Source organism: Aquarana catesbeiana, linkage group LG09 (genome assembly GCF_042186555.1).
Source record: "Aquarana catesbeiana isolate 2022-GZ linkage group LG09, ASM4218655v1, whole genome shotgun sequence".
NCBI classification, from domain to species: Eukaryota; Metazoa; Chordata; class Amphibia; order Anura; family Ranidae; genus Aquarana; species Aquarana catesbeiana.
The window spans coordinates 57,352,197-57,378,322 of record NC_133332.1 but is presented as its reverse complement, the minus strand read 5'-3'; the positions used below and the strand labels follow the sequence as shown (position 1 = coordinate 57,378,322).

At 40.6% G+C, this 26,126-nt stretch overlaps 1 protein-coding gene across 1 annotated transcript in view; it reads right to left on the bottom strand.

Moving 5' to 3' along the window:
* Positions 1 to 8,762: 8,762 nt before the first annotated feature.
* The window catches only part of LOC141107672 (cytochrome P450 2G1-like), a 31,054-nt gene continuing 13,690 nt past the window's right edge, over positions 8,763 to 26,126 (bottom strand). Inside the window, exons 4-9 of the mRNA XM_073598574.1 lie at positions 22,920 to 23,080; positions 20,578 to 20,754; positions 16,793 to 16,934; positions 12,374 to 12,561; positions 9,794 to 9,935; positions 8,763 to 9,171 (exon numbers count right to left, since the gene is read on the bottom strand). Coding sequence (XP_073454675.1) covers positions 8,990 to 9,171; positions 9,794 to 9,935; positions 12,374 to 12,561; positions 16,793 to 16,934; positions 20,578 to 20,754; positions 22,920 to 23,080 — 992 coding nt within the window. The 3' untranslated portion in view covers positions 8,763 to 8,989. The remainder of the gene's footprint in view (positions 9,172 to 9,793; positions 9,936 to 12,373; positions 12,562 to 16,792; positions 16,935 to 20,577; positions 20,755 to 22,919; positions 23,081 to 26,126) is intronic.

Here is a 26,126-nt window from a genome sequence, read left to right as displayed (position 1 = left end):
ATCGTATTTGTTACGTTCACTAACAGCCAAATTTGAAAGGAAATTACAATACCTATAATTTAATAGTTAGTTACTATTTCAGATTTTCGAATTTTAGGGTTTTTGGATTTTCAAATTTCGAATTTACAAATTTCCGAATTTTCTAATTTACAAATGTACGAATTTACGAATATACGAATTTTCTAATTTACGAATGTGTAAATTTACGAATGTATGAATTTATGAATATACGAATGTACGAACGTACGAATTTACGAATGTACGAATTTACGAAAGTACGAATGTACGAATTGCGATCATAACGAATGATCCGAAAAACTAAAAGAAAAGTAAACGAATGAAACGAAAACAAACACATTTTTTGGCAGTGCACATGTCTAAAATTTAGACACAAACACAAATGAATACATTCGTCAAGGCAGCGATAATTAACAGACAATATCCCACTGTCAAGGTGTTTAAAAACAGTCTATAAAAGACACTACTATAGTCCATAAAAAACTTTTTCTGGCTATATCACAAAGGTGTATTATAGTCCAAAATCAGGGGAGTGTTTGATTGAATACTCAATGGAACATTTTCACAATCACCAACACCTGTGTATAGACGGGGGTAAAGAATCCCCTATGGATCAGACTCTTACCAGGCACCGCTGGACAATAGGCTCCAAACACTTGATCTTACAATCAATCTTTACTGATCCTGTTGTTGCTGGGAAATCGGGGCAGCCGATTAAAAGCTCATTCACATAGAAAGAGAAAAGACTCCATAGCGCACACTTACAATGTTACAAATATAAACAGCATTTGACATAGATAATCATGCCACTGGGGATCATATTGCTGTTTCCTACCCGCTACAGCTCGGCTTTCCAGCTCAGCTCATTCAAGGAGATCCCCAGAAGGCGTGCTAACATTCACTGATGCTTGTCGTATAACCCCAAGCTGACGCATTTCATCATCTGTGACATCATCTGAGGGTCAGGTGTAGGAGGGGCCAGTTTGTCTACAAGTTGTGTTAGTACAGTGACAGTGTATAGTATAATTGCTGATCACTGTATTAGTGTCAGTTAGTCAGTCGCCACCCCCCCCCGCGTCTAGTAGAGAAACTGCCCTATCACAGTGCCCTCATACATTAGTCACCCCCAATACAATACCCCCATAGATGAGTTGCCCCCATCAGGGTACATATATATAGATCAGTTCCCCATCATAGTACCCGCATAGATTAATTGCCCCATCAGTGTGTCCCCATAAATAAGTTGCCCCATCAGAGTGCCCTGTCCCAGATGTCTCTGTAGCCTGGCAGGCAGGAGCCGGAAGCTGGGAGGACAAACCAGCTCCAGGGGATGTAGGATACATGTGAGCTCATTGGTTACTAGGGACTCTGGTTTCTCTAGCAACCAATGACTGTTGTCCACATGGACCTGGACTTGTGGGTGGTCTGTCATTTTAGTGAAAGCTTTATGAACCATGGATCCTGTATGGGGGGTAGAGCCATAGACAATTTGTGGGAGGAGATTCCTCTAGTCTCTTGGTGTATGAAGGAAGATAACAGAGGATTCATATTGAGGAGTGGGCGGAGCAGAATAGTTAGGGGTGGGTTGGAGGGAGTATGATGTAATCTCTCTACTGTAGTGTTCTGGGGGAGGTGCTAGGAGAGGGAGGCAGCAGCTGTCACCAGAATTTCTGTTTTTTTTTTGGTATAGAGTAAGGGAGGGTTATAACCCCTGTCAGTTTTTTGCCATCTGTGTCCCCATTGGGGAGATTTCCCTTCACTTCCTGCCTCATAGTCAAAACAGGAAGTGAGAGAAATCCCACAAAGTGGCAGAATCCCTGGCTGTCACCAGAACTAGTGTCCCCATTGGAAGATTTCCTCTCAGTTCCTGTTCTGGTGACAACACAAAATGTGGGATTTTTTTTTCCGCTTTTGGTAGTAACGGTATGAAAAATAGAGAGGGTGAATCTCCTTAATGGGGACACAGACAGCAATAAAAACCTGACAAGTGTTCTAATTCTTCTCCACTCCATCCAAAACTAAAAAACAAAAGAAAAGATTTGCCTTTATACTTTAACATGTGTGCGAAAAAAGAAAACAATTATTTGGCAGTGAAAGGGCTGAACGACCATAAAAATCAATAAAACCGTCCTGACGCTCACGCCTCCACCTCTCTGTCCCTCCTCATGTCTGCGGACATTACCCCTCCCCTGGGGAGCCCGATGTGTAATCTGCTGCACCCCCTTTTACATTAAGGCCCCATTCACATCTGTGGAAATGTGTGTTTCCACGTGCTTTCCCGGAACGCATGAAACATACATGATTACCCAGCATGCACCCACAGATCTCGCACATGCTCAGTGCAGCGCGAGGGGTGCAATAGCTTGTAGGTCAGGTTTCCATAGCAACGGCTGTGTCGGAGGAAGTTGCAGCCTCTTAGCTATGGAAACCTTTCCTCCCCCTCCAGGAACCGAGAAAATTTGTCATCATTTACAAGGATTAGAACAAGAAATACAAAAAGATCCTGCAAAAGGTAATTCCTATAAAAAATACTAATTGTAAATGATATCCCTTGTTTCTGTGCATATATATATATATATATATATATATATATTTCTGTGTGTGTGTATATTAGGGAGTTCGACTCGAACATCAGGTGTTCGCCCATTCATTGAAAAACAAACATTATGGGGCATTCGTGGCAAATTTGAGCAAAAATTTGCAAAAAACATGGCAGCAACAAAATTCATTTATTCATCTAGATGTATTGAAGACAATTTTCTGAAGTTATTAATGATGAAAAATGTGGGAGGGGTTTTGGTGTTAGATGGGATGGTGGGAGGATTTCATAAACTGCTTATATACTGCTATTTTCACACACAACGTTCTCTAGAGTATAGAGATAATCGTGATTACATAGTTACATAGTAGGTTACATAGTAGGTGAGGTTGAAAAAAGACACACGTCCATCAAGTCCAACCTATGTGTGTGATTATGTGTCAGTATTACCTTACATATCCCTGTATGTTGCGGTCATTAAGGTGATTATCTAATAGTTTCTTGAAGCTATCAATGCTCCCCGCTGAGACCACCGCCTGTGGAAGGGAATTCCACATCCTTACCGCTCTTACAGTAAAGAACCCTCTACGTAGTTTAAGGTTAAACCTCTTTTCTTCTAATTGTAATGAATGGCCCCGAGTCTTATTAAACTCTCTTCTGCGAAAAAGTTTTATCCCTATTGTGGGGTCACCAGTACAGTATTTGTAAATTGAAATCATATCCCCTCTCAAGCGTCTCTTCTCCGGAGAGAATAAGTTCAACGCTCGCAACCTTTCCTCATAACTAAGATCCTCCAGACCCTTTATTAGCTTTGTTGCCCTTCTTTGTACTCGCTCCATTTCCAGTACATCCTTCCTGAGGACTGGTGCCCAGAACTGGACAGCATACTCCAGGTGAGGCCGGACCAGAGTCTTGTAGAGCGGGAGAATTATCGTTTTATCTCTGGAGTTGATCCCCCTTTTAATACATGCCAATATTCTGTTTGCCTTATTAGCAGCAGCTTGGCATTGCATGCCATTGCTGAGCCTATCATCTACTAGGACCCCCAGGTCCTTTTCCATCCTAGATTCCCCCAGAGGTTCTCCCCCCAGTGTATAGATTGCATTCATATTTTTGCCACCCAAATGCATTATTTTACATTTTTCTACATTGAACCTCATTTGCCATGTAGTCGCCCACCCTATTAATTTGTTCAGGTCTTTTTGCAAGGTTTCCACATCCTGCGGAGAAGTTATTGCCCTGCTTAGCTTAGTATCGTCTGCAAATACAGAGATTGAACTGTTTATCCCATCCTCCAGATCATTTATAAACAAATTAAATAGGATTGGTCCCAGCACAGAACCCTGGGGAACCCCACCACCCACCCCTGACCATTCTGAGTACTCCCCATTTATCACCACCCTCTGAACACGCCCTTGTAGCCAGTTTTCAATCCAGGTACTCACCCTATGGTCCATGCCAAAGGACCCTATTTTGTACAGTAAACGTTTATGGGGAACTGTGTCAAATGCTTTTGCAAAATCCAGATACACCACATCTACGGGCCTTCCTTTATCTAGATGGCAACTCACCTCCTCATAGAAGGTTAATAGATTGGTTTGGCAAGAACGATTCTTCATGAATCCATGCTGATTACTGCTAATGATATCGTTCTTATTACTAAAATCTTGTATATAGTCCCTTATCATCCCCTCCAAGATTTTACATACTATTGATGTTAGGCTAACTGGTCTGTAATTCCCAGGGATGTTTTTTGGGCCCTTTTTAAATATTGGTGCTACATTGGCTTTTCTCCAATCAGCTGGTACCATTCCAGTCAATAGACTGTCTGTAAAAATTAGGAACAACGGTCTGGCAATCACCTGACTGAGTTCCCTAAGTACCCTCGGATGCAAGCCATCTGGTCCCGGTGATTTATTAATGTTAAGTTTCTCAAGTCTAATTTTAATTCCGTCCTCTGTTAACCATGGAGGTGCTTCCTGTGTTGTGTCATGAGGATAAACACTGCAGTTTTGGTTACTGAAGCCCCCCGATTCACTCGTGAAGACTGAGGAGAAGAATAAATTCAATACCTTTGCCATCTCCCCATCCTTTGTAACCAGATGTCCTTCCTCGTTCTTTATGGGGCCAATATGGTCTGTCCTCCCTTTTTTACTGTTTACATACTTAAAGAATTTCTTGGGATTTTTTTTGCTCTCCTCCGCTATGTGTCTTTCATGTTCTATCTTAGCCGTCCTAATTGCACCCTTACATTTCTTATTGCATTCTTTATAAAGTCTGAATGCTGAGGATGATCCCTCAACCTTGTATTTTTTGAAGGCCTTCCCCTTTGCTTTTATATGCATTTTTACATTGGAGTTAAGCCATCCAGGATTTTTGTTCGCTCTTTTAAATTTATTACCCAATGGGATACATTGGCTAATGCCCTTATTTAATATGCTCTTAAAGCAAACCCATCTCTCCTCCGTATTCTTTGTTCCTAATATTTTATCCCAATTTATGCCTTTTAGCAAGGTTTGTAGTTTAGGGAAGTTGGCTCTTTTGAAATTCAGTGTCTTTGTATTCCCTTTATGTTTCCTATTTGTGTGATTTATACTGAAACTAATTGACCTGTGATCGTTGTTACCTAAATTGCCCCGTATTTCCACATCTGTGATCAGGTCTGTATTGTTGGTAATCAGTAGATCCAGTAATGTTTTATTTCTAGTTGGTGCGTCTACCATCTGACCCATAAAATTGTCCTGCAAGACATTAAGGAACTGGCGAGCCTTAAATGAATGCGCGGTTCTCTCCGCCCAGTCTATGTCTGGATAATTAAAATCCCCCATTATGATAACACTTCGCATCCTTGCTGCTAATCCAATTTGTGATAGGAGATCCGTCTCCACTTCCTCCCTCAGGTTAGGGGGCCTATAGCATACTCCCAGTATTATTTTCCCCTTAGCTTCATCCCTTTGGAGCTCTACCCATAAGGATTCCACCTCCTCTCTAGCTCCCTCAGTGATGTCATCTCTCACATTCGTTTGTACATTATTCTTGATATATAGGCATACCCCTCCCCCTTTTTTACCTTCTCTATCCTTGCAGTATAGGGTATACCCTTGAATGTTTGCCAGCCAATCATGAGAGCTGTTGAACCAGGTCTCTGAAATTCTCACAAAATCCAAATCCTCCTTGTACAACAGTATCTCTAATTCACCCATCTTGTCTGCCATGCTCCTGGCATTGGTGAACATGCCACATAGTTTAGACCGGTCGCATATTGTCCTCGTATTGGGTGTTTCAAAATTGCAACTAGGACTTGCTACTATACTCACCTTGTGTTTTTGTGCTTTGGTTAACCTACCACTAATGCCCCCAACACTACCCTCTGGAATATCATCCACGCTGGCTATCACTGTCTCTGGACCCTCCCCCCCATCGCCTAGTTTAAAAACCCCTCTAACTTTTTGGCCATCTTCATTCCCAGCAGATCTGCACCCTCCTCATTTAGGTGCAGTCCGTCCCTTCTATAGTACCGGTTACCGACTGAGAAGTCGGCCCAGTCCTCCAGGAACCCAAACCCCTCCTTACTACACCAGGTCTTCAGCCACTTGTTTACTTCCCTAATCTCCCTCTGCCTTTCTGGTGTGGCTCGATGTACCGGTAGTATTCCTGAGAATACTACCTTGGAGGTCCTTTTCCTCAATTTAGCACCTAAGTCCCTAAAATCGTTCTTTAGGACACTCCATCTGCCTCTGACTTTGTCATTGGTGCCAACGTGCACCATGACAGCCGGGTCTTCCCCAGCCCCTCCCAGTAATCTGTCCACAAGATCCGTGATGTGCCGATAAAATGGAGAAAATATCCACTGAGCGGCAGTTATGTGCAGAGGCGGCTATTGCTAAATGTTTTTTTTTTCGCTCGTCGCCTGCAAGGTTGCCCACCAGTCCCGCACTTACCCCATCCAGGTTGCCCCATCATATTGCCCCCATCAATATTGCCCCATCATATTGCCCCTGTTATATTGCCACCATCAAATTTGCCCCATCATAATGACACTATTAAAATTGCCCCATAAATATTGCCCAATTATATTGCCCCATCCAAACTGCCACCATCCAAATTGCCCCCATCAATATTGCCCCCATCAAATTTGCCCTCATCAATATTGCCCCCATCAAAATTGCCCCAACCTTATTGTCCCCACCAATATTGCCCCCACCAATATTGCCCCATCAATATTGTCCCCATCACTATTGCCACCATTAAAATTCTCCCATCAATATTGCCCTCATCAAAATTGGCCCCATCAATATTGCCCCATAAATATTGGCCCCATCAATATTGCCCCCAATAAAATTATCCCATTAAAATTGCCCCATCAAAATTACCGGAGCCGTCGGCGGGGGCGATCGGATCCTCTCCCTGGTCTGATATGGAGACGAGTGAGGGGAAGATGGCCCCCACCCGTCTCCATATTGCAAAAAAATGTTCTTTTTTTTATTGCATTTTAGTGTAAATATGAGATCTGAGGTCTTTTTGACCCCAGATCTCATAGGAGGTCCTGTCATGCTTTATTTCTATTTCAAGGGATGTTTACATTCCTTGTAATAGGAATGAAAGTGACACATTTATTTTTTAAAGAACAGTGTAAAAATAAAACCTAAAAGGTAAAATAAATAAGAAAAAAAAAACGTGCCCTGTCCCACCGAGCTCGCGTGCAGAAGTGAACGCATACGTAAGTCGCACCCACATATGAAAATGGTGTATAAACCACACATGTGAGGTATCACCACAATCGCAAAAATTCTAGCCCTAGACCTCCTCTGTAACTCAAAACATGCAACCTGTAAAAAATGTTAAACATCGCCTATGGAGATTTTTAACCACCTCCCACCCGGCCACTGCACATATACGGCTAGATGGGTGTTTCCTCCTTCTAAGTTTTTCAGTTTAAGCCCTGGCAAAAGAAAAAGTTAAACATACCTCCCCAAAAATAAACCTTCAAATACTAAACCCCAAACCTATACATTTATATACATATATCAGCTATACAGCAACTATAGTTGTTGCTTACACATAAAAACACAGTCCTAAAAGGGCCTGTTGGGCCTCTCATCTGTGAACACAGTGGCAGTGCCCAAAAAATGTAGCCCACCACACTGTAGTCCACAGTAATTTAGCACAATATAGCACAATAGAGCAACTAAATCTCCCCACACACATAAACCCCTGAACTACTCCAACTCATACTGACAAATGGCAGCTGAAAACCCACTCTTATACAAATAATGGCCTTTCTAAGTCAGCTAAAATAAGTTCAAAGACCATGTAGTGGATTATGGTTTCAAGGAATTTGGCCCAGTGAAATCAAACAAGACGAGCGTATGGTAGCGCCTGCACGAAAACTTCACCCCTTCATGTGGTTACAATAGCCATTAGAAGGAGATACAGTGCCTTGCAAAAGTACAGATACTCTAGTATCTGCTGTGGAACTCTGCGGCTCCTCCATGGTTACCTTATGTCTCTGTGCAGCCTCTCTGATTAATGCCCTCCTTGCCCGTCCGTGAGTTTTGGTGTGCGGCCGTCTCTTGGCAGGTTTGCTGTTGTGCCATGTTCTTTCCATTTGATTATGATAGATTTGATGGTGCTCCTAGGGATCATCAAAGATTTGGATATTTTTTTTATAACCTCACAATGACTTGTACTTCTCAACAACATTGTCCCTTACTTGTTTGGAGAGTTCCTTGGTCTTCATGGCAGTGTTTGGTTATTGGTGTCTCTTGCTTAGTTGTTGCAGCCTCTGGAGCCTTTTCAAAAAGGTGTGTATATGTAATGACAGATCATGTGACACTTAGATTGCACACATTTTTTATTTCTGAAAATCTTTTTTATGTATATATTTTTCTAATTGTACTTCACTTAAGTTTACTACTTAGACTATTGTGTTCTGATCCATCACATATAATTCAGAAAAAAAACAAACATTGAACTAAAGGCTGTAATGTAACAAAATAGGTAAAAGCCAAGGAGGGTGAATACTTTTGCAAGGCACTGTATCTCCCTAACCTCTGTTCTTCTAGTCAGTATGTAAAGAACACTTCATTTGGAGGCCCAGCAAGAACACTGCCAGATAATTACTGCTGGAATATCAAAAGTGGTGCTGATATCAAGTGCATAGTTGACAGAAACCTTCATTTAAATTAAAAAATAGTTACCAATATCAAGTGTTTTAACACAGATTTATTGGTTATTTAGAAGTTTATCCCCTTCTGTATATTACTTTTTTAGTCATTAACAAGACATAACAAATATTCAGAACTTCCTTGACAGGTTGTGTTGAGTAGGTCATAAAAGTCAATTGTTAGGAATGAATAAAGAAGATGTGCACAACAGAACAAAAGCAAATCACGGTTACACAAAACAAAAATAATAAAGGGCAATAGACACTCAACGTTGCACAAATGCCATCTTATATGGGATGGGAACATTGGCAAAGCCAGTCATCCTAGGGTAGATATCAGACTCTGAGAACTGGGTATCTGAAGTCAGTGTAAATTTCTGTAAGATGGTGGTAAGGAACAGGAAAAGTTCTGTTCGAGACAAGCCTTCCCCAAGACACATTCTTTTTCCTGTAGAGAGATAACAGTAAAAATATATTTCTATATGTAAAGTTGCTTTGGTAGTTTTGCGCAAATTTTACATTTTTTCAAGGGTCCTTTCGTATGGGTGGCATCTGTTCCAGTCAGCAAGGCATTTGTGCATAGGTCAGAGCAGAATGGACTAAATGTCCATTTGGTTTTTGCCTCTGTCTTTGATGGCTATTTTGGCAATTGGTAAAATATAAAAAGGTGAAAAAACGAATCTTGCATACAAAGAAGACATCATCTGCTATGTTTGCTGCATCAGCCTGACTGATAAGAGTCCTGTCTGCTGTGGCTTATATTATCATTGTATGATCATTATTACTATATTAGGCTGCTCACATCCTAAAAAACATAGGCGTATAGGCTGTATATGCCAAAATAGTTTTTTATTCTCAGTCCACCTCCTAAAATATAGAGTTATGTTCTTTATATGCCAGATTTAGATTTTTTTTATTTTTAGTCCAGGTCCTAAAGTATAATCTCATGTGCTTTCTATGCCAGAATTTGATTTTTTATTTAACAACCCTATTGCAACCTTAATATGGACTTACTCTTTACAATGGCATTCAATAGCACTGTATAGCATAGGTTTAATAAATTATCATACCTGTAGAAAATGGCATAAAGGCTTCATTTCTCTGGAACTTTCCATCAGAGTCCAAGAAGTGATTGGGGTTAAATCTACGAGGGGTGGAAAAATAATTTGGATCTCCCAGGACAGAGCACAGCAAGGCGCAGACTCCAGTACCCTGGAAAAATTTAACAAAATGTTATATATCTGCTATAAATCTACAGATTACACACTGACTTGTCCTCCTATTCACTATTATCTCAATGACTGCTAAGTTTAGGCTAGGTATTACTGATAAGTCTTGCCAACAATTATCAAAAGCCTCTAACTTCCCACTTTTACAATTAGCAATGTCATGTTTCCTGCAAGGATGAAACAGTAAGGGGGTATGGAGAGAGTAGCTCTTAGTGGGCCCGTGAAGTACCATTCTGGCTCTGGCCCCCCACTCAGTTTAATTTAGAGCATTAATTCATTTGTAAGTATTTAGGACTGGCAAAGGCCTTTTCCTTTTCTGTTTAGTGCTACATGAGTTTAATTATATTTACTCTTTATAGATACTCTTGAACTTTCGCCCCTGATGAGTGTTTATACACGAAACGCGTAGGATAATTTAGGATGCAGACACGCCTGCACTAGCAATTACCTCAGCTTACCATGTACATCAACTATGCATATACTTTCCCATCTTACTTACTTCCATTGCAATGTGCCGTCATTATGATGTCTGTATACATATTAATCTACAGAACCTATGTACCAATTTTTCTATATTATCATGTGTTGCCAAGTTGATATATTTTCATGTATCCTTGATGTTTATTATACATGTAGATTTATGTTATAAATATGTCTTTCTATCAATTCACCTCCACAATGTCATTAGTTTCATTTAAAGTCCTAAATTCCCTTTCTACGTATGTGAAGTACAAGATCCATTTTATAGCTGTCCCTTCCTATCATTTTAAGCATGCTTACATTATGTACAGAAAGAATATATTTTCTTCTCAGTTTATTAAAGGCCCACTATATCAAAAAAATATTGTATTCTGGTAAACTGTATATGACTAATGTCATGATAATGAGGTAGTGATGCCTGCCCACTGTTTGGAAAGAATGAGGAATTCATATTGCACAGAGTGCCACCCTAATTTTCCCCAAACTATGGAAGCTGGTAACAGAACAGTCAGATTTGAATCTCATGTTTGTCCTAGGCAGCAGAGAGGTACACATTGCAAAAAGAAAACAATACAATTTAAGACACATTGAAGTAAATCAGCTAGTATATTTCAAGCTCTCAACTCTATCCATAATTCTTATTGTAAGGTAGGTTGCAGGTTACATTCATAAAAAGTAATAACACAGATGTATAGGAAGATGCTAGTCGGTTAGATACCAAACACACCTATACTTCAATGTCAAGAAGACCGATAGGGCACTTTAGGACTCCTAAGTGAAACATGCAAAAGTAATTTCAGCACTGACAAAGCATAACAAAACACAGCAACAACCCTCCCACATGCCTCACTAACCCTTTGATTTGTTGAGTCAACTCTATAAATCCCCTCTTCAGAGACTTGAAAATATGTCTTAGCCCATGCAAAACCAAGTCTCCTATCCATATGTTTTCATGTCTGTTCACACCTTGGCACATCCTACTATATGTGGTGGTCATGCTCTGTTGCACAGGCATTATGAACACAGGTCTACATGATTCTTCATAATATTTTAAAGATCTCTCTCTCTCTCATTTAGACAGGAGACAAATACCCTACCAGCATGTCTTTGGAGAGTGGGAGGAAACTGGTGTACCTGAAGGAAATCAACACAAGCCCAGGGAAAACATGCAAACTCTGTGTGGATAGTGCCATGGCTGGGATTCAAACCACTGACCTTAGTGCTACCAGACAGAAGTTCTAACCACTTAGCCACTGTGTTGCCCCTTTGTCCTCTCCTTGACTTTTTTGCCACATCTTTCACAGTTTAGGTTCTCTTTGCAGTCTATCTAAAAACAACTCTCTGTGCAGGGTGACAATGCTGCAAAGATGTTACTGTTTAAAGAACAGCGTTGTCACACTGATCAATCCATTCTCTAAAAGTAAAGCTCTTAGAAACAAGGAAAATGATTAAAATTCAAATGCTAGGCAAAAAAAGATGTATAAATTAAAGCCACGGGGCATTTAGGCCCCATTCACATCTAGCAATGTAGGAGCATTGCATTATTGGTGGCTTTTTTTTTTTTGAGCGATGTCATTCATTTGAATGGGCTGGCCTCTGCTCCAAAAACGTGTCAAAGTTGCTCTTGTACCCTTTTTTGGAGCCAACTTTGGCACATTTTTGGACAGAGTTGATTTGGCATGTTTTGTGTGCATTTTGTGAAAGTGAAAACATGCCCTTTTTGGGCACAATTGGGGTGCCATTAGAAATTAATACATGATTCAGATCCAGAATTGCAGCCAGAATCCCATTTTGAATCTCTCAGATGTGAACGGGCCCTTATACCAAGTTTTCACTTTCACAGAATGGATTTGTCAGAATACTCTATGAATAGTTATAAAACATGTCCATGTCCACCAGTACATTTCCCTATCTTCTTTCATTTTTACATCAATTTTTTACCTTTGGAATAGTGTATCCTCTAAACATAGTGTCCTTGATAGCAGAATGGGGAGAATTCATAGGAATCACATTGCTGAATCTTTGGATCTCATGGATCACAGCCTCAGTATATGGCATCTTGCTCCGGTCCTCAATATGTGGGTCTCGCTCCCGCCCAATCACATGGTCAATCTCCTCTTGGACCAAAGCTAACATAAATATACAAATGTTTTAAAAGATTAATTGATTTGATTAAAGGAGAGCTCATCCATGTCTTTATGGATCTTGCTTTGTGCACTGGTGTGCAGTCATGTTGGAACAGGAAGGGCCATCCTCAAACTGTTCCCACAAAGTTGGGAGCATGAAATTGTCCCAAATGTATTGGTATGCCTATGCCTTAAGAGTTCCCTTCACTGGAACTAAGGCGCCAAGCCCAACCCCTGATAAACAACCCCACACCATAATCCCCCCTCCACCAAATAATTTGGACCAGTGCACAAAACAAGGTCCATAAAGGCATTGACAAGCGAGTTTGTGGTGGAAAAACTTGACTGGCCTGCACAGAGTCCTAAACTCAACCGATAGAACACCTTTGGGATGAATTGAATTGAATTGGGAGCCAAGCCTTCTCATCCACATAAGTACCTGACCTCACAAATTAACTTCTGGAAGAATGGTTAAATATTCCCATAGACACACTCCTAAACCTTGTGGACAGCCTTCCCAGAAGAAATGAAGCTGTTATAGCTGCAAAGGGTGGGCCAACTTAATATTGAACTCTACAGAATAAGACTGGGATCCCATTGAAGTTCATATGCATGTAAAGGCAGGCGTCACAATACTTTTGGTATAATAGTGTATGTACTTTCAAACTGTGCCACATTTAGTTCAGTGGAGTAATAACACTATGCAGGGAGTTTCTAAGATTAGTTGCAACTACTACATATATCAGGATTCAATTTTGAATAACTGTATGTATTGAAGCAAGAACTATTTTGTTCCTTGTGTTGACCTTTAACCACTTCAGCCCCGGAAGGATTTACCCCCTTCCTGAACAAGCCCTTTTTTGCGATAGGGCATTGTGTCACTTTAGCTGACAATTGCGCGGTCGTGTGACATTGTACCCTAACAAAATTGACGTCCTTTTTTTCCCACATATAGAGCTTTCTTTTGGTGGTATTTGATCATCTCTGCGTTTATATTTTTTGCGCTATAAACAAAAAAAGAGCGACAATTTTGAAAAAAAAAGCACTATTTTTGACTATTTGCTATAATAAATATCCCCAAAAAATATATAAAAAAACACATTTTTTCCTCCGTTTAGGCCAATATGTATTCCTCTGCCCTGTACACACGATCGTACATTCCAACAACAAACTCCATCGTATTTTTTCCTTCGGATGTTAGCTCAAACTTGTCTTGCATACACACGGTCACACAAAGTTGTTCAGAAATTCCGAACGTCAAGAACGCGGTGACGTACAACAAGGACAACGAGCCAAGAAAAATGAAGTTCAATAGCCAGTGCAGCTCTTCTGCTTGATTCTGAACATGCGTGGCACTTTGTGCGTCAGAATTTTCTACACACAAAAAAATGTGCAATCGGAGCTTGTTGTCGGAAAATTTTAGATCTAGCTCTCAAACTTTGTGTGTCGGAAATTCCGATGGAAAAAGTCCAATGGAGCCACACGGTCAGAATTTCCAACAACAAGCTCTGATCGCACATTTTCTGTTGGAAAGTCTGACCGTGTGTACATTCTACATATTTTTGGTAAAAAAAAATCGCAATAAGTGTATATTGATTGGTTTGCGCAAAAGTTCTCGCGGCTACAAAATAGGGGATATATTTATGGCATTTTTTTATTATTTTTTTATTAGTAATGGCGGTGATCTGTGATTTTTATCGTGACTGCGACATTGCAGCGGACAGATCGGACACTTTTGACACTATTTTGGGACCATTGGCATTTATACAGCGATCAGTGCTATAAAAATGCACTGATTACTGTGTAAATGTCACTGGCAGGGAAGGGGTTAAACACTAGGGGGGCGATCAAAGGGTTAAGTGTGTTCCCTGGGTGTGTTCTAACTGTAGGGGGGATGGGCTCACTAGAACATGACAGAGATCACTGCTCCCGATCACTGGGAGCAGTAGATCCCTGTCATGTTGCTAGGCAGAACAGGGAAATGCCTTGTTTACATTTCCCCGTTCTGCCTCTCCGTGTCACGATCGCTAGCCGTCGATGACACAGCGATGTACTGGTACGTTGTTTTGCGCACCTGTGCCACTTAGCCAACGTATATTGGCGTGAGCCAGTCGGCAAGTGATTAATAACAAATCAGAGTCTACCTTTCCCAAGAAAATTATGGTTGGGGGATAACTGTACAGTAACAATGACAGCTTGAATATTTCTTCCTCCTAAGTGGCTCTTTAACCATAACAAGCATTAACACACATTTAATCAATGATCGGTTTAAGTTGATGCTCATTATGTTCATTATAGTTATGACAAAAATGCCAAACTCCAGGTTGATACACCCAAAGTGTAGGTTGTGGGACTTTATTACAACTTGCTGCCATTCAATACAATTGTTTGAGCAGTCGATTCAATTTTGGATATTTTCATGTCCATGACATGGAAAATGCATCAACATTTATAATGCACCTGGTGGATACAAGCTGCAATGCACTTTACGTTTTCAAACACAATGGAGTAGATTTACTAAAACTGGAGCACTTAGAATCTGGTGCAACTGTGCATGGTAGCCAATCAGCTTCTAACTTAACCTTCTTCAGTTAGGCTTTGGCAATGAAACCTGGAAGCTGATTGGTTTCTATGCAGAGCTGCACCAGATTTTGCACTCTACAGTTAGTGCCGGTTCACACTGATGCGAGTTCATAACGAATGTGATGCGTCAAAAACATTCTAAATTCGCATGTCATCCATAAAGTCATTGTTTTCAATGACGGTCGTTCACATACATGGGTTGCGATTCCCCTACGAATGCGATGCGATAAAAAAAAAGGGTCTTGTGCGAGTTTACTGCGTTGCGAATTTAGCCTCCATAGACATCAATGTAAATCGTTCTGGAATCGCATTGTTGGTTCAGATATGTGCGAATTCCACCACACTACTTTCCACAAAAACCAGGAAATACACAGGAAGTTAACACCTTTTTTCTTTCTCCATTATGATTCCATTGGCTAGAACATCAATCGCAGCTATGACTAACTCCTGAAATTTGCGGTAAAATCCCGTTAAAATCGCGGTAAATTCGCGGTAAAATCGCACCTCACACAGGACAAAAAACGGAACAAATTTGCAGCGCAAAAAAGTTGTGTCTTTAGTTATACTTAAATTTTTAGGGGCAGTTTGTAAAAGGGGTAGTTTGTTTCCCTTTATAGCCTTTTCTCTTGCTTTCTGTTGTGTCTTCAGGACAGAAAGAAAAGGGAATTGTCCAGAATTGTAATGAATTGCAATGAATTAGTCTAACTTTTAATTAAACAATATAATTTAAAGTTTTTAATTAGTATATTTTTCCATAACAATTCAGGGTGATAGTAGCACAATTACCTGCAAATTTTAATCCTGTCACTGTTTCATGGTGTGGCCTCAATTTTTTATTTCCTATAGAAGGTGTAGTAAAACAATGCTTGGTGGCTCTGGGATTGGAGACAGAGTCTGGTTTAATATTGTCCTAATTTCATGTGTTAAAAGCAGGAACACATGTGCTCATAGTAAATAACCCCAATGCCCCAAGCCAGAAGAGTATTAAATACCATTGCAACAGAGAACTGTGGATGTGAGCCTGTGCAATGTTGTCAAACTGACAAGTTAATAATAGAGATAAAATGTAACTGATGGACTTTGATGGTGCTTAATTGTGTCTGTGCATCTATTAAAAAATCGGGCACCATGTGCTGAAACATGTCTGCAAAGAACCCACACATGGTCACCTCAATCCAAAGATACTTTTCATACTGTCAATACTAAGGAACTGTTGCATCACAGGAATTAAAGCTGAGCTCTAAACTTAAAGTTACCTTTTAAAAAAATGCCATTTTTTATTTTGGATAGACTGCGGAAGGGTTAGAATCCCTGACTGCTGTTTTATATCTGTTTGTATCTTTGATGGGGTGAGTCATAATCAAATTTTAGACCTGGTGACTATTAACTTAGACATAAAAAGTTAGAGAAAACCCAAAATGTTTGTGTTGTCATTGGTACAGGAGGTGAAGGGAAATATTTCAATGGGTAACCTGTTCTAGGGTTAGGCTTACATTTAGATTTAGGGTTAATGGTTATTTAAAAGTTGGCTATCAAGGATATTGTTTCCCCTTTGGTCATCCAGTGGTCCAAAATGTGTAACAAACCAAAAAGACAAATGTATCTAAGAATTATTTTTTTTTTTATTAATAAAACTGTGCTAGTAACACACCTTGTATATCAGGATACTTCAGAAGTATGAGGAATCCATGTTTCAGAGTGGTAGCTACAGTTTCGCCACCAGCAAAAAACAGGTTGTTAAGAGTCAGAATTAAATTCTTCATGTTGAATTCTGAGTCCGGATTATCCTTCTCCTGAAAACATAAAGAAATTTTATTTTTTAGAGGTCCTTTATGTACAGATGAGCACATGTGTTCCTGCTTTTAACACATGAAATTAGGACAATATTAAACCAGACTCTGTCTCCAATCCCAGAGCCACCAAGCATTGTTTTTCTACACCTTCTATAGGAAATAAAAAATTGAGGCCACACCATGAAACAGTGACAGGATTAAAATTTGTAGGTAATTGTGCTACTATCACCCTGAATTGTTATGAAAAAATATACTAATTAAAAACTTTAAATTATATTGTTTAATTAAAAGTTAGACTAATTCATTGCAATTCATTACAATTCTGGACAATTCCCTTTTCTTTCTGTCCTGAAGACACAACAGAAAGCAAGAGAAAACGCTATAAAGGGAAACAAACTACCCCTTTTACAAACTGCCCCTAAAAATTGAAGTATAACTAAAGACACAACTTTTTTTTTTTTTAATTTGGATAGAGTGGAGAGGGATTACAACATCTGTTTGTTTTTTGCTACCTCTACCCTTATTAGGGAGATCCATTCTCTCTATGTGTCCTCTTTACCAGTATCATAAAAAGTGAAAGTAAAAGGAAGTCCCACATTTTTGGCTGTCTCCAGAACAGTAATAGGGAGGACATCTTCCAATAGGGGGGGACACTAGTCCTGGTGATCTGGTGTGTGTGTGTGGGGGGGGGGGGGGTCCCAATGGATTCAGGGATTTCCTTGCACTTCCTCTTTTGGCTATGGGACAGGAAGTGAATGTTAATCTCCCCAATGAGACACAGATTGCAAAAAATAATCTGACAGGGGTTTTGACCCTTCCTTACGCTATCCAAATTTTTTTTTATGTTCTCTCAACTTCTGTTCTGGTAACAACTTTAACATATGTATTTCCCATCACTTTCTCTCTTGGTAACAATTAATATGGGGACATACAGAGAGTAAGACTCTACCTTTCGAAGCCACAGACTTCAATAAGAACTGGACAGGGGTTCTAACTTATTCAGTATAAATTGGTAGGCTGTACGTACACTAAAAGATTTTAACATGCTTGATTTGTGTAATATGAAGAATATAATTTACATAGTAAGCTATGTTGGAAAGGTCATCATTTTTGTTGTAATACAAATCAGGTATAGGTGATGGCTTTATCACAGATTTCAACTATAAATTCATATGTAGCTATCAGGCAGATAGTAGGAATCATATGGTGCCAGAACTTCTCTTTAGATTAAGCATCTCAAACTCAGATAAAAAGGTGGTCTGAAATGAGAAGACTAAATCTTGAAGGGGACTGCATTCTGTTTACTACAGGTAGTACCTACTTAATTCTGTAAAACTTTTTTGGCACTTTGGATCCTAACATTATAGTAAAAATTGCATTTTATAATATTTAATCCCAGAGAAAGTTGCCAGAGAACCTTTCCTGAAGACATTCGCTACAAAATTATGTAACGAGCTTTGGGTTGCATTGGTTTGTTTTAATCCTTAAATTATAGAAGGAGGGAGACAGTTTGTTGCGGCCCATCATAAAACACTAGTATGGTGCACCCATTATAGACTATAATATTATTTATGCCACTGGAAGAGTTTCTTTTGCATAAATAGATTTCTTGAACATATTTAGGCATATCCCTCCTTTTTTCCCTGCTGTTGGTCTTTGGGTCTGGCAATATGTTTCTCACACAGTGATAAGATACACTGTAATGTAGGGAACATATTTAGAGTCCCCATAGGCTGAAAGCCAAGTGTTTTGGAGGCACTGGCAAGGCAGTGCTTACAAACTTTTTTTTATTTCTTTTTTTATTTTTAAGGTATAAAGTTAATTTATTGAAAATATCATAAGGTTTTGTGTGTGAGATATTAAAGTGTTGAAATAAAACGTCCGGCTTGTTTGGGTCGACCAAAGTCCAGATGGTCCAAGTTTGGTGACATTTGGTGACTTTTCTCCAAGGTGGATCAGCATACGCCAACTATAATCTGCTTTAAGCTTATAGCTTTTCCCACACTCAGGACAGGAATATTTCTTACGCTCCTTGGCAGCATGGACACTCATGTGCTGCTTGAGATTGTACTTTTGGCAGAAAGCTTTGAGATTCCAGGCAGGTGAAGGGCTTCTCCTTGCTGTGAGATTGTAGATGGCTCTTCAGGTTGCTCTTCTGGACGAAGCCCTTTCCGCACTCAGGACAGAAGTATGGGACTTCACCTTGGTGGATCCTCATGTGTAGGACCAGGCCAGGTTTGGTCCAGTAACATCTGTCTCATTTACAAACATTTTAAAGGAATAAGAAGAGTTCAAACCTCAACACCTAATCAACTGACAAGAGACACTGGTGCACAGCCTCAGCTTCTGTAAGCCATCCAATATAAAGTCTCTTGATTAGAAAATCGGCACCACAGTAAAGATCATCTAACAAATAGCAGTTTATTTAACCACTTGCTTACTGGACACTTACGACAATGTAACACTGTACCCAAATGAATATTTTATCATTTTTTCCCTACAAATAGAGCTTTCTTTTGATCACCTCCGGGTTTTTTATTTTTTGTTAAAAAAATGAAAAAGACCAAAATTTTGGAAACAAAACTTTTATATTTTGTTATAAAATTTTGCAAACAGGTAATTTTTCTCCTTCATTGATGTACGCTGATGAGGCAGCACTGATGGGCACTAAAAAGGCGGCACTAATAGGCGGCACTGGTGGGCACTGATGAGGCGGCACTGGTGGGCACTAAGAGGTGGCACTGTTGGGCACTGAGAGGTGGCACTGGTGGGCACTGAGAGGTGGCACAGTTGGGTGGCACGGATGGGTGGCACTGATGGGTACTGATGGGCGGCACTGATGCATGGCACTGATGGGTGGCAGTAATGGGCACTGGTAGGTGACACTGATAGGTAGCACTGTTAGATCGCACTGATGAGGCACTGATTGGCACCACTAAAGGGCATTGATAGATGACACTCTTGGGCATTGATAGGTGGCACTAATTGGTGGCACTGATATTCACTGGTGGGCACTGATTGATGGCACTGGCAGGAGGTACTGGTTGGCACAGATGAGGTGGCTGTGCCTCTTCCTCTTCGGGACCGATGTCCCTTCAACAGAAGCCAGTGACTAGCTTTTTTTTTCTCCTCACGCTGTCAGCGTGAGGAGAAAAAAACGATTACTGAGCTTCTGTTTACATCACATGATCAGCTGTCATTGGCTGACAGCTGATCATGTGGTAAGGGTCCGGGACCCTCAGGGGGGGCGCGCGGGGAGCATGCATAGGGGAGGACGTCTATTGTAGGTCCACGCTGTAGTCGTCATTCGGCTATAGCGTGGATGGGAACAGGTTAAACATAAGGCATAAAATTCAGTCTAACATAGAACTGACGCATTTAATCCATTCAGGCCTAAACCACTAGAATGCATCGTCTTTTCTGTTTGGCATGATTTTATGCCTTATGTTTAGATAAACTGCTATTTGTTAGAGGATCTTTACTGTGGTGCTGACTTTCTAAACAAGTGATTATAAGAATACCTGATATCTGCAAAATAACTAAGCTTACTCTCGATAACTAGTACAGGTTTATTATAACTGGTGTATATTACACTACTTTTTATCCTGATTCACATCAAACCATATTTATACAATGTGAGTACCTGCTGCATTTTGATGAGGAAGCAATCAACGTAATCTCTGGGTTCATTTGGGTCCAGGGACTTCTGGTTGATCTTCACTCTCTCAGCTACAAAATCGTTCAGCTCCTCCAGAAGCATAGTGATTTTCTGGTGTGGCCCGGGAATGTGGTTCATTATCATTGGAATCATGTCTTGTACCTGCAAATACATATTAAAAATGTGCTTCATGGTCTAGGAGAGTATTAAGACAATTCCAGCTAATGCCATGTTGTTTTCTCATACAACTTAGAAATGTGTATTACAGTGGGGATCGAAAGTTTGGGCACCCCAGGTAAAAATGTGTATTAATGTGCATAACGAAGCTAAGGAAAGATGGAAAAATCTCCAAATGGCATCAAATTACAGATTAGACATTCTTATAATATGTCAAAAAAAGTTAGATTTTATTCCCCTCATTTACACTTTCAAAATTACAGAAAACAAAAAAATGGCGTCTGCAAAAGTTTGGGCACCCTGCAGAATTTATAGCATGCCCCCTTTGCAAACTTGAGACCTGCCAGTGTCATGGATTGTTCTCAATCATCGTCTGGGAAGACCAGGTGATGCCAATCTCAAAGGTTTTAAATGGCCAGACTCATCTGACCTTGCCCCAACAATCACCACCATGGGTTCTTCTAAGCAGTTGTCTAGAAAACTGAAACTGAAAATAGTTGACGCTCACAAAGCTGGAGAAGGCTATAAGAAGATAGCAAAGCGTTTTCAGATGTCAATATCCTCTGTTCAGAATGTAATTAAGAAATGGCAGTCATCAGGAACAGTGGAAGTTAAAGCAAGATCTGGAAGACCAAGAAAAATATCAGACAGAACAGCTCGCAGGATTGTGAGAAAAGCAATTCAAAACCCACGTTTGACTGCACGATCCCTCCAGAAAGATCTGGCAGACACTGGAGTTGTGGTACACTATTCCACTATAAAGAGATACTTGTACAAATATGGTCTTCAAGGAAGCGTCATCAGAAGAAAACCTCTTCTACGTCCTCACCACAAAAATCAGCGTTTGAACTTTGCAAATGAACATATAGACAAGCCTGAGGCATTTTGGAAACAAGTTCTGTGGACCGATGAGGTTAAAATAGAACTTTTTGGCCGGAATGAGCAAAGGTAAGTTTGGAGAAGAAAGGGCACAGAATATAATGAAAAGAACCTCTGTCCAACTGTTAAGCATGGGGGTGGATCAATCATGCTTTGGGGTTGTATTGCAGCCAGTGGCACAGGGAACATTTCACGAGTAGAAGGAAAAATTGATTCATTAAAATTTCAGCAAATTTTGGATGGTAACTTGATGCCATCTGTGAAAAAGCTGAAGTTAAAGAGAGGATGGCTTCTACAAATGCATAATGATCCTAAACACACCTCAAAATCTACGGGGGATTACATCAAGAGGCGTAAACTGAAGGTTTTGCCATGGCCTTCACAATCTCCTGACCTCAACATTATTGAAAATCTATGGATAGACCTTAAAAGAGCAGTGCGTGACAGACAGCCTAGAAATCTCAAAGAACTGGAAGACTTTTGTAAGGAAGAATTGGCAAAGATACCTCAAACAAGAATTGAAAGACTCTTGGCTGGCTACAAGAAGCATTTACAAGCTGTGATACTTGCCAAAGGGGGCAGTACAAGATATTAACTGTGCAGGGTGCCCAAACTTTTGCAGACGCCATTTTTTTGTTTTCTGTAATTTTGAAAGTGTAAATGATGAAAATAAAATCTAACTTTTTTTTAACATATTATAAGAATGTCTAATCTGTAATTTGATGCCATTTGGAGATTTTTCCATCTTTCCTTGGCTTCGTTATGCACATTAATACACATTTTTACCTGGGGTGCCCAAACTTTCGATCCCCACTGTACACATCAAGGACCATTTGTTATTTGTACCTGCATCTAAAATCAACCCTTCCCACTCCTAGCAGTCTAAAAATGCTCTAACACTATAATAAAAGTCTCTCACAATCGATATATTAATTTATTAATGATGTGCAAACATGACATCATGATCAATGTGAGGTTTATGATAATATATCCAAATAACATAATAGGCAAATAAAATATAATATGATGGAAATGTTTAACCACTGGGAAGGTGCTCAATTTAGTGTGGATGGAGGAATCCATTGTGCTTATTTCATTCTGCCCATAGACTGAAGGGATAAAAATGCTTCCAATTTGCTTTGAATAATAAAAATGTATGAAATAATGTTCTCACTTTGTGGTGATCGGATACAGTTTAGTTCTGCGATAAAGAATAAAGAGTAATTTGTTTTTAGATATTACTGAATCTCTGCATTTCACAGTGGCTGTACCTGCCCCCAGGTGGAGCTCATGAGCTCAAATGTTTCGTAGAATATATTCAGCATTCTATGGAACTTAGCATCGTCATACTGGAAGCGATTTCCAAACACAATTGAGCAGATGACATTAGATACAGCTTTGGTGATGAGAATAGCTGGGTCAAACTGGAGCTCTGGAATGAAATGTGGAACATTGGAATAGTGTTTAAAATTGCATTGTATTTATAATGTGTCAAAATATTTTATGCAAACAGAGAAAGGAAAAAAGCGCACGACCGGCCTAGTATAATACAGTTTTTTTGAGTAATTGATAAAAAATGTTCCATAAATTGCACTCACATTTGGAAGCATGATTAAGGGCATGTAGTTTCTCATTCTCTGTTTGCATAGATCCATGTCCACCACCCAGAGGATTATAAAGAGAGCTGCAGCGTCTTTAGCGATAGAAGAATTGTTTTCTGTGATCAGGATTACCAGCTGGACTTGGGAGCTTGTTTGATCAGCGCATGAACTCGTGAACTATTTTGTGTGTTTTTTATATCAAAATATTTTATAAAGTTTTACAGCGGGATACATAGTAAAAAAATACATACAGCGCTTCCTGTTGTATTGTTGTCAGCCTGCTGAGTACGTGCCTTATGTTAGCCATTGGATTGCCCATTTGGTAGACCTGATAGGCAGCCCAACAGCCAACTAAAAAAAGGGTGCATGGCAGGCTGACAAGACTGCTCCTAATTTCAATGGGTTAGCATTGTCAGCCTGCAAAAATAAGTGAGTAAATAATTAAATGACAATTGGTGGCCAAAGAATGATAAAATTCCGTGAGTGCAGGTGCACCCTTCAAAGTGGAATAAACCACCTTACATGTGAAAAAAATTGGCAATAAAAAGGCATGGCACTAACTCAAACACAAATAAAAATCATCATCGAAAACATAAATCCATAAGCATCAAACAAAAAAACCCAATCCACAGTACGTAGGTTCAGTAATGTGACAGTTCCACAAGGAATGATAGAAAAGTCAACACAGAATATTCCAATCACTGTGATTAAAGCATAAAGTGCAGTATCAGAATAGGCTTCTAACCGTGCTCCACCTTCAACCGTGTGTGAGAAATCCAAACTCACCAAAGCACTATAACAAATACGCCTTGTAGTAATTAACTGTCTTGATCGGCAGTGTATATGAAAGGGATGGTTCTCAGCTCCAGGAGGTGTCTCCTTAAAATGATCTAACATAAAAGGCTTGGGAGAAGCATATTGGAAATCATAGTGCAGTATGTTTATTAAAAAGTAAAATCCAGCAGGTATCTAAAAAATGTGCACTTACATTTATAGATGCTGTAAGTCAGCACCGACATGTACAGCCAACTGGATGTGCTCGCTGTCTCTCCAGAGCATGACGTGCGTTCCAAAGCACCGGAGATAGGAGTTAGGAACCAGCAAGCCGGAAGCGACATCAATACGGACGGCCGCGCAGCCTCAATGCGTTTCATGATCAACAGCTTCCTGATGACGCGTTGATAATGAAATGCATTGAGGATGCATGTCCGCCCATATCGATGTCACTTCCGGCTTGCTGGTTCCTATCTCCTATCTCCGATGCTTTGGAATGCACTCCGCACTCTGGAGAGATGGCGAGCACATTCAGCTGGCTGTACATGTTGGTGCTGACTTACAGCACCTTTAAATGTAAGTGTGCATTTTTTAGATACCTGCTGGAATTTACTTTTTAATAAACATACTGCACTATGATTTCCAATATGCTTCTCCCGAGCCTTTTATGTTAGATAATTTTAAGGAGGCACCTCTGGAGCTGAGAACCATCCCTTTCATATGTAGCACCCTCTACTTAGGTAGGTGCTAGAGGTTAGGATTTTGTGAGGACAGGCAAATTTAGGCAGGCCCAGCTGGAAGCTAGGCCCAGTGTTGCCAACCTATCAGATTGAAATTTACTGATATGACACCCAAAATTTACTGGCACAGCCAAGTTTTTACTGGCATTTCCAAAAGTTACAAAATTACAGTTGTAAGTGCAAATTTCAGTATTTAGGCTACAAATAAGTACAATATGCAATTAACAATGAGATTTAAGGTAGATATTAAGGCAAACAGCATATTTCTTATGTTATTCTCAAAATAGTAAGTGGCTCAGGGACAGGACTCAGAGACAGGAAATTAGAATGGGTGAAACACGCACATGAAATGAACTCTCACAGTGACACCGACAGCAATGTGCAGCAGCACAGATCACTGACACGTTCCATCCTGAGTCACAGTGGCAGTCTCTCTCCATGCCAGGTGGTCCTCTCAGTCCCCTCCAGTCCAAACAGCACTAACAGTCCTGCTCCTGGCTTGCCTTGCTCCTGTCCCACAGACCCGCACACGAGGCTCTGGCCGCTCCGCTCGATTCCCTCGCATCATGACATCACACAACTTGCTCAGGCACCATCCCTGCCAGACCCGCCCCCTGCCAGTACCACCTGAACACACTGTAGCAGGCACTTGGATGGTCCTGTCCAGCTCTGGACCCGAGCTGCGCATGCCTAGTTCCAAGCCAAGCGTCACAGCCATGTTTTTACTGCCCCGTTTTTTACTGGCTGTCAGTAAAAATACTGACAGTTGGCAACACTGGCTAGGCCTGTTTGTTTTGGCCTGTGTGTGCTGGGAGTGGCCTCACAGACAGCATCACCTCACTGTCACCTCCCTCTTTCTTCTAGAGGATTCTAGAAGAGGAGGAGGGGAAGAGAGTTGTAGCTGTCTGGGGTGTCTCAGGGAGCCCTGACCAATCCCCAACTAGGATTGGCAGGGGGTAGGCCTCCTTGATATACCCAGGGTCAGCCCAGCTGGGGAGGAGTTGTCGGTTGGAAGAACTGGAGATGGAGTACTAGGCTGTCTGGGCCTTTGAGGGAGCTCCCCAGTCTGAGGGGGTGACCTTGGGCCTGGGACTCGGGTGAAGGATAGAGCCCTTTAAGAACACATGAAGGACCTGAACAGGAGGCACAGGAGGAGTCAGAGGACAGCAGGAGCTAATGCTGCTGGGCAAGTCTCCAGGAGGGAACCACTGCTCACAGGCAGGAGGGCTGGTGAGTGACAGGCACAGATGGGAGGACTGGGGAGGCATGCCTGAGAGGACTGGAAGTGTGCAGTCTGGGATGGGTGCAGAGCCAGCAGTAAGGACTGTGATGTCATAGGCAGTGGAGATGGGCAGCTGCAGCC